This window comes from Eretmochelys imbricata, chromosome 2 (assembly GCF_965152235.1).
Source record: "Eretmochelys imbricata isolate rEreImb1 chromosome 2, rEreImb1.hap1, whole genome shotgun sequence".
NCBI lineage: Eukaryota > Metazoa > Chordata > Testudines > Cheloniidae > Eretmochelys > Eretmochelys imbricata.
In genome coordinates, this window is record NC_135573.1 from 79,750,215 (window position 1) to 79,758,778 (window position 8,564).

Here is an 8,564-nt window from a genome sequence, read left to right on the forward strand (position 1 = left end):
TCCAGCCGCCCTCCTTGGCAGCTACAAAGGGCAACTAGCCTGCCCAAGCAGTGTAATTCTGCTGCGTAGTTGTTGGGAGGGACCCATGCAGACTGGAATCCTCAGTTTGTACTGTTTCCCGGCATGGCAGTGTACGGGGAGGGCAGAGCCTGAGGATCCCCAGGAAACTGAGTAAGAGCCTGTAGAGGCTATGCCAGCCATTGGACCAGAGTGGCTCAGCAGCTGTTTAATGGCCATGGAGAAGGGAGAATTGATTTCTTCCTCTCTGTTCCTTGTACATGTGCCTAGTTATTAAGATTAGATATAGAGCAGAGGATTTTCTCTGCTACAAAACAGCAAATGTTGCCTAGTATCTCTCTGAATGTTATATTGTAAACTTTATTAAAATAGAGGCCTTTACTCTCCTGGGCATAAGGAAGCTGGACATTATTAGTGAATATATATTACTACACAGATAGGATTTTTTAACAATAAAATCTTAATAATTTGTCCACAAGCAACTTTGAACAAGACTATTTAGACTTTGAACAAGAAAAACATATTTCCCATGAGTAACTGTGGTTAGAGTACCTTCAGGGAGAACAGATTTCTCTCTGTACACACATATGTTAAAAGGGGGCGGGGGAAAGCAACAAAACCTTGTTAAACTCGAGAAGTGCAACGACTTTTTAGCCCCGAGTCTTAAAAAATAGTTTAGTGTACGAAGGGCCATAGTTCCAAATGCAAGAAGTAGGCGTAGAAAAATGCCTACTTCTTGAGAGAGTGAGGGGGAACAGAGGGGAAAAGAAGTTTTTATTTGCTGAATTTCTTACAAATCATTCTGGTGTGGGCCAGGGATAACTTCCCTCCCTCTGCAAAGGTTCTAGTCCTCCAGTTTCTTGAATAATCCAAGTTCCAAGGGGAATCCATTTGTGGAAGACTTTCCCTGTTCTCCCCAGTAGCACTGCTCCCCTAGGAACTGTGCTATTTTTGGCAGCTGCCCTGAAAACCACCTCCTGTGGGTGAGCAGTGCTTTATGGTGAGAGAAACAATCTAAGGTAATGCTGGCATTATCAGAAGTGTTTTATGCTGCATTACCTTGGTGGGATTGAGGGGTGACTGTGCTGTGTAGAGTGGTCATTCCCAAACATGCCCCCTTGTTTTCTGCAAATCCTGAACCCCATTGTGTACCTGCAGCGAGCTTATGTATGATCATGAGAAGCATGAACTGATGTCTCTGCTCCAACCTTTGCCGTTCACCCCAGATATATCAGAAAAGATCAGAGGAATTGGAGGAGAGTAATGAGGCCAGTATTTCTATGCATCATATGCATCAAATCCGTGGATTAAGTATGTATTAGCAGGGCTGTTATAAGCAAGACACAAGAAATAATTTTTCCACTCTACTCCATGCTGATTAGGCCTCGACTGGAGTATTATGTCCAGTTCTGGGCACCACATTGCAGGAAAGATGTGGACAAATTCAAAAAAGTCCAGAGAAGAGCAACAAAAATGATTAAAGGTCTAGAAAACATGACCTATGAGGGAAGATTGAAAAATATTGGGTTTATTTAGTCTGGAGAAGAGAAGACTGAGGGCAGGTCTACACTACCGCTTAAGTTGATGTAATCTATATTGTTCCGGGGTGTGAAAAAAACACCCCCCTCGAGTGACTCAAGTTACAGCGAACTAAGCGCTGTCCACTCTAGCACTGTGTCAGTGGGAGATGTTCTCCTGCTGACATAGATTCCACCTCTCGTGCAGGTGGAGTAATTATGCTGATGGGAGAGTGCTCTCCTGTTGGCATAGAGTGTCTTCCCACAGCGCCAATGTAGTGCTTCTGGTGTAGACCTGCCTTGAGAGGGGACATAAGTTTTCAAGTACATAAAAGGGTGTTACAAGGAGGAGGGAGAAAAATTGTTCTCCTTAACCTCTGAGGGTAGGACAAGAAGCAATGGGCTTAAACTGCAGCAAGGGCAGTTTAGGTTGGACATTAGGAAAAACTTCCTAACTCTCAGGGTGCTTAAGCACTGGAATAAATTGCCCAGGGAGGTTGTGGAATCTCCATCATTGGTGATTTTTAAGAGCAGGTTAGACAAATACCTGTCAGGGATGGTCTAGATAAAACCTAGTCCTGCAATTCTATGATTCCCATAGGACAAGTTGGCCATCTACATCTTAATGGTTGCCTAGATGTGCCTTGGATCACACAGATTTTTGAACTACATGTGTTAGTCTATTCTATGGTGCTCTGAAAATATGTGGACAGTACTTATGAGTTAAAGGCTGAGTGGATACCTTAACTTTGAATTTCTGTGCTTTTTTATGTAATTTAATTCTTTCAGTGCTGCTCAAATTCCAGTTTAGTATTCAACCGTTCTATTGTATTCTTTGTTAGAGACAGTTTTACCATAATCTGTTTTAAATTTTTAATCTCTTTTATTTAATCTTTTATTAATTACCAATACCAATTCAAGAAAAATTGTTCAGACAGAATTAAACTCCAGGCCATAAACATATAATCAGCAGTGTAATTTACAGACTAATTTAGAGAACTTCTGAGATGAAACACTGTCCCATGTATATGAATAAAATGAATGTTTTCAAGTGTGTTGGATTCTTAGTGGCATGGCTTTTTTGGATACTGCCTTGTTTCAACTTTTACTATATATAAAAAAATCATTATCTAATCATATTTTTAAATTTATCTTTTAGGGGCAATATGGAAACTATCAGCAGTGAAAAAGTACTTACATTCCAGTATCTATTAGCAGCCATATTGTCTCCTCAGCACTGTGGACATCTCCCTGTGAAGAGAATCTCCCATTCCATCTAGCTTTTGGAAAAATATTGTGGATAAATGGCTGTTTTACAATATCCAGTCTTTATGGGCTAGTTATAAAAGGCTGTAGCCTCTCAAAAACTCTGATTTCACATCTATACTCTAGATGGCAATATTGGACAGAAAATGCATTGACATAACCAGTTTTCATTGAGTTCGGAACTGTGCATCAAACAGACTGTTACAGACTGAAAGGCGTGAAAAGCTTTGTATGTTTATGAAGGTTATGGGAATTTAATATTTTTTCCACAGATTCTTTTGTAAGGGGAAGGGGGAAATGTACACTTTTTACAGCAGCAATATTTTGTATATTATGTTTTTCATGTGGTGAATATGCAAGACAGTACACTACTCACTGGGCAGGATCAAAAATCTGCTATTAATATGGATGGGGGCATGGTAAATGCTTGATTGTGTTGGTCTCAAAATGGTGTATAATAAAGGTGAATAAAGACATAGTATACTGTACATTACCGATAGGCTCGTGTACAAAGAATTGAATCCCAGTTACCTAAACAGGAAGGTAATCAAGAACAGTATGATATAGTCTTGTGCAAAGAATTAATTTTTTAAGCTTTCCAATTTTTCTGAGTGAAGCATTTTTGTAAAGATGGTTTCTAACATAGTTTGACAATTTTTTGCAACATGGTTTAGCACCCAGAAAAATTGTTGAAACTGTAGGTTGTTTTGTCACAGCTTAACATAAACCAAGCTGTAATCCCTTTCTAATTGCAGTAACAAAGAACATGACAATGTTAATTTTACCTGGTTTGAATATGCAAAGAATTAAAAAACTAATACTGAAGACAGGTCAAACTGTATTTGTGTAGTGTATTTTAACCTTTAGTTGGATAATTTGTATGTAACAAACTAGCATAGAAGAATTTGTAAACCTCTATCTAAACTTTCTTAACTGGGAATTAATACCTTTAGAAAGGGGGCATTTTTTGTGTGTATCCATTTTTCTTACTAGTTAATATGAGACCAAGGTATGTTTTAGATTATCACATATAAACCTGCTGGTGAGGTAAATGCCAAATTTTGTTGTGAACTGCATTGATGCTTATAATGTTGCATGTGAGATAGAGGCAGCCCGCTGATCAATAGCGTAGTAGGCAAATTGGTTTTGAGACCATCCTGTGACTGTAGTTCAGATATGTGAAGGGATATTCTGTTGTGCAAGAATACATGCATTCAGGACTTCTTGGCAACCTTTATGAAGGACGTAACTTAAAAATAAAATTAGCCCAGGGATAAAATAATATTTTTTTCACAGTTGGCCATGATGTTTTAACAGGGAGAAAGCAATTGTAATACATAGTATTTGAATGAGCAAAACATACACGAAAAACAAAAATTTTCAATTTGTCCATTGTTTTTAAAGGGAGAACTTTTTTTTTAAGCTTAAAGTTGATCAGTAGAAAATGCACATCAAGGTTTGAACAGATAACGCATGAGGAGCATTATTATGAATGAAATGCTTGTAGGTTCTGTGCCAATTTTCCACCACTGTGTACTTCATTGCTATTTAAAACTGTACTCCATCAACTCTAAAGGAAGAATAAATTATTTGTGATTTTAATTTGCTCATTTGTTTCTTTAAATTAGATTTCTATCACTCTGATGTCTCATCTGGAGACTTTGCTGTGAGTTTTTATTTTATAGACGTTGGTCCGGGATAACCAAAATATATTTGCATTCTAGGACTTTATCAAAATTCTCTTGCCATAGCCAAGTTAATTAGAATTAACTGTTCAGTAATCAGCATGTTGTGTAGGCTGTTTGTTACAAAATTCTTCCTCTGAAAATGAAGGTCCATGAGGCTATAATCAAGATGACTGAATTAGATAAATGAGTTGAAGAGACAAAAAATGTGCTGAACCCAACCTGGTAAAGATACGTTATCTCATTTGAAATAAGCTCAACTGACATTAAGAAATAATTTGTCTTGCCAACCCATCTTCTGTTGTCTTATTCTCCTTTTTAATGGAAACTAAAATTGCAATTTTAATAAGCAGAATTTCCTCCAGGGTTTCCCTCCTAGAGACTAGTGCATTTGCAAGGTTTAATTGTTTTATAACGGTCCTGTTTCGTAAAAGTTTTTAATTGGTGGTGACAAAAATTACTTTATTCCTCTGGTACCACATTAGAAGAACAACTTGAGAGGAGGTAGTTTCCCGTAAAAGTTAGTATTCCCATTTAAATTATACCTATACATTATTCACATCCCCCTAAACCAAAAAAGAAGCAGACATGCCAGGTATAGGGCGGAGAGGGAGAAGGAGACAAAATGGCAAGGTGCAAGAGCAAGAGGTTATTTGAACCAGGTATCCTTCAGTAAATGGAAATCCAACCCATGTAAAGCCAACAGAAAGGATCTTAAGCTTGGATGTAGAATGGATTGTTGAAAATATGAGGGCTGATAAGGAATATGAACATCCACTTGAAAAATAAAAATCATGAGTTTATCAGATGCAGGAAGCCTGTGAAAGAATATGTCCTGAGAGTAAAGAGGACAATTAATGAGTTAAAAGCAGTTTTGGATACCACATTAGTCCATGGACAGTTTCTGTGATTGATTTGAACAACCATTTTCCTCTTCTTTTTTTTTTTTAAATGGTTTTCTCTCCCCTGTTGCTGTGTGAGAGACGCTCAGAAACAGAAAATTGACTAATTGTTTGGGAGAAAAATGGTGAAACTGACCATATACAAAGTTATGTCAAATAAACAAAGGAAACAAACTGAAAAAATAGAGAAATATATATTTTTGCTCTTAAGGCTTTCAGTTAAAGTAATTTCAGATATTACTTGTAATAAAAAGAAAAGGAGTACTAGTGGCACTTTAGAGACTAACTAATTACAGGCTAACATGGCTGCTACTCTGAAACTTACTTGTAGTAAAAGTTCATTAAATCCTGTAGATGTGACTTCTAAATAGATGATGCTCCTGTAAAGAGGGTTAAGGACACGGATGCAAAAAAATATCCTTTAGCTTCTCTACAGTTTTCACCACAGAAGATGTTGAGGAATTACCCACTACTTTCAGGTGATCTTCAGGGTGAGGCAATACTAGACGTTGAGGTGTTAAAAAAAAAAAAAGAGCTGTTGGAATAAACTAGATGAATTAAAGAGTAACAAGTGACCGGGACCACATGGAATTCATTCAATAGTTCAGAAGGAACTTGAGAATAAAGTGTCTGTGAGCTGCTTTTTATATGCTCTCTCATTAACATCAGCAACTGTGCCAGAAGACTGGAGGCCTGATCTTGTGAAATACAAACCAATAAACCTTACTATAGTACCAGGCAAATTGGCTGAAGTAGTAATTTAAAAATAGAATTATACAATACTTGGATGAATATGATATGCTAAGCAAGTGTGTTTTCTGTAAAGGAAAATTGTGCCTCCTTCCCTAGAATTCTTTGAATGTTTCAGCAATATAGTGGATAAATAACTAATTGATATTTATTATGACTACCCATACATAACATTGGATTCTAAATTAACTGCTCAGGAGAAAGACCTAGACCTCTTTGGGTATGTCTACCCGGCAAAGAAAAACCTGTGGCAGGCCTGTGCCAGCTGACTCAGGGTTGTGAGGCTTGGGCTGCGGGGCAATGTGGACCTTTGGGCTCAGGCTGGAGCCTGAGTTCTGGGACCCTTCCACCTTGCAGGGTCTTAGAGCCTGGGCTCCAGCTCGCACCCAGAAGTCTATACAGCAGTGAAACAGCCCCGCAGCCCAAGCCCTGCAACCCCAAGTCAGCTGGCATAGGCAGCTGTCGGTGTCTAGTTGCTGTGTAGGTATACCCTTTGTGCACAGTTCAATGAAAACCTTTTCAATATGCAGCCAGGGTCAAAAAGCAAACAAAATGTCAAGAAGGGGATTGCCATTATATTAAATTTTCTGTCTTTACGTGGAATGCTGTGTCAGTTCTGATCACCAAAAAAGGGATAGCAGAAATAGGAGGGGGTCCAGACGTGAGCAACAAGTGATTAGAGGTATGGAAAAAACTTCAATATAAGGAGATATTGAAAAGAGTGGGACTGTTTAGTCCAGAGGGGAAAAGCATATGATAGAGGTACATAAAATTATAAATAGAATAGAGAAAGTAAATTGAGCATTCCTAGTAATTTTTTTTCTGATAATGCAAGACCAAGAGGAATAGTCAATGGAACTGAAAAGCAATGGAACTGAAAGGCAACTCATTTAAAACTGACAATAGGAAATGCATAACTGCACAATCCACAATATATCACTGAGGCCAGAGGCTTAGTAGGTTTAAAAAAAAATTAGATTTTTATATGGATCAGAACATCCCCAGTTACATTAGATCAGATGAAACAGTTTATTTAGAAGGATATACAGCCTCATGTTCTGTAGTAAGAAGCCAACAACTAACCCACTAGGGTTAAGAAGAAATTTCCTTCATTGTCCATTGTGGGTTTGGGTTACTTTTTATTTTTTCTTCATCTTCTTTTGACATGTCTGGTACATCTTCTGTATTTTCCACAGTATGCATCTGATGAAGTGAGCTGTAGCTCATGAAAGCTTATGCTCAAATAAATTGGTTAGTCTCTAAAGTGCCACAAGTCCTCCTTTTCTTTTTGCGAATACAGACTAACACGTCTGTTACTCTGAAACCTGAACCAGTATGGGAATTCTTATCCATTTCTGAACATGAAATCCTTACATCATTTTGTGGCTTTTATGATAAAGTACAGATTTGATGTAAATCTATAAAAGCGAAATCTATAATGTGGATGTGGGTATGTGTATAAACATGTAAGTTTATATTTGATTCAAACTTTACAAAAACTCATTAGTTTTGTATGATAAATTTAAGTATTTCTTAAGGATATGATTACCCTTCCAACTCTAGCATTTTGGTGAAGCATGCTAAAAATGTACAGATTGTCTTTACTTTGCTTAATTTCAATCTCTGATCATTGCGGGCCCTGGAAACTGCAGCTTTTTGTGGGTGGGAGGTTTTGTTTTGTTTTTTAGGTGGTGGGCAGTAGATTACTGAGGATTCATGTTGCTGTTTGCCAAGGCCACTGTGGGGGCACACATGCTAGTTTAGGGCTTCATCCAATGCTCACTGTAGTCAGTGAAAATACCCCTATTGATTTGAGTTGCTGTTGGATCGGGCTGTTTGGAGGAGTAACATGCCACCTACAGCAGCCACTATCTCAGCTTTTGCTCTTCAGAACTCACAATGCAGTGATCACATAGAGAGGCTTCCATGGTTGGAGTTGGTGTTGGTCCTGCTCTGAGCAGGGGGTTGGACTAGATGACCTCCTGAGGTCCCTTCCAACCCTGATATTCTATGATTCCATTCTATGGTCTCTCACAGAGAAGAGGCACGTACTGCCAGAGCTACTTCCTTCCCCCTCTCCTCTATGGCCCACATAGGACTCCAGTCTTCAAGGTGCCCAGCATGCTGGCCCCAGACCAGCAAGCCTTCGAATAGTTCCATTAACTTCAACAGGACTACTCGTGATTAAAGTGTCAGGGTGCACAGCACCTTGCAGGAATTGAGCCTGTAAGGATGGGGATGAGAAGGGAGGGGTGTGTAGCCGGGAAGAGTTTCCAGCTCCTGATTGGGACCATTTAAATGCAAACAAAACATCTACTTTTAATTTAATCAGGAAGAGAGGAAAAGCTCTAATCCAGGGGTCGGCAACCTTTCAGAAGTGGTGTGCCGAGTCTTCATTTATTCACTCTAATTTAAGGTTTCACGTG

At 38.6% G+C, this 8,564-nt stretch overlaps 1 protein-coding gene across 5 annotated transcripts in view; it reads left to right on the forward strand.

The window, feature by feature from the left end:
* Nucleotides 1-4,403, forward strand: part of SS18 (SS18 subunit of BAF chromatin remodeling complex) — a 64,051-nt gene extending 59,648 nt beyond the window's left edge. For all 5 annotated transcript variants that reach the window (XM_077810332.1, XM_077810334.1, XM_077810333.1 and 2 more), the window contains one exon: nucleotides 2,695-4,403. In XM_077810332.1, the coding sequence (XP_077666458.1) occupies nucleotides 2,695-2,721 (27 nt within the window). In that variant the 3' untranslated portion in view covers nucleotides 2,722-4,403. The remainder of the gene's footprint in view (nucleotides 1-2,694) is intronic.
* Nucleotides 4,404-8,564: the final 4,161 nt, after the last annotated feature.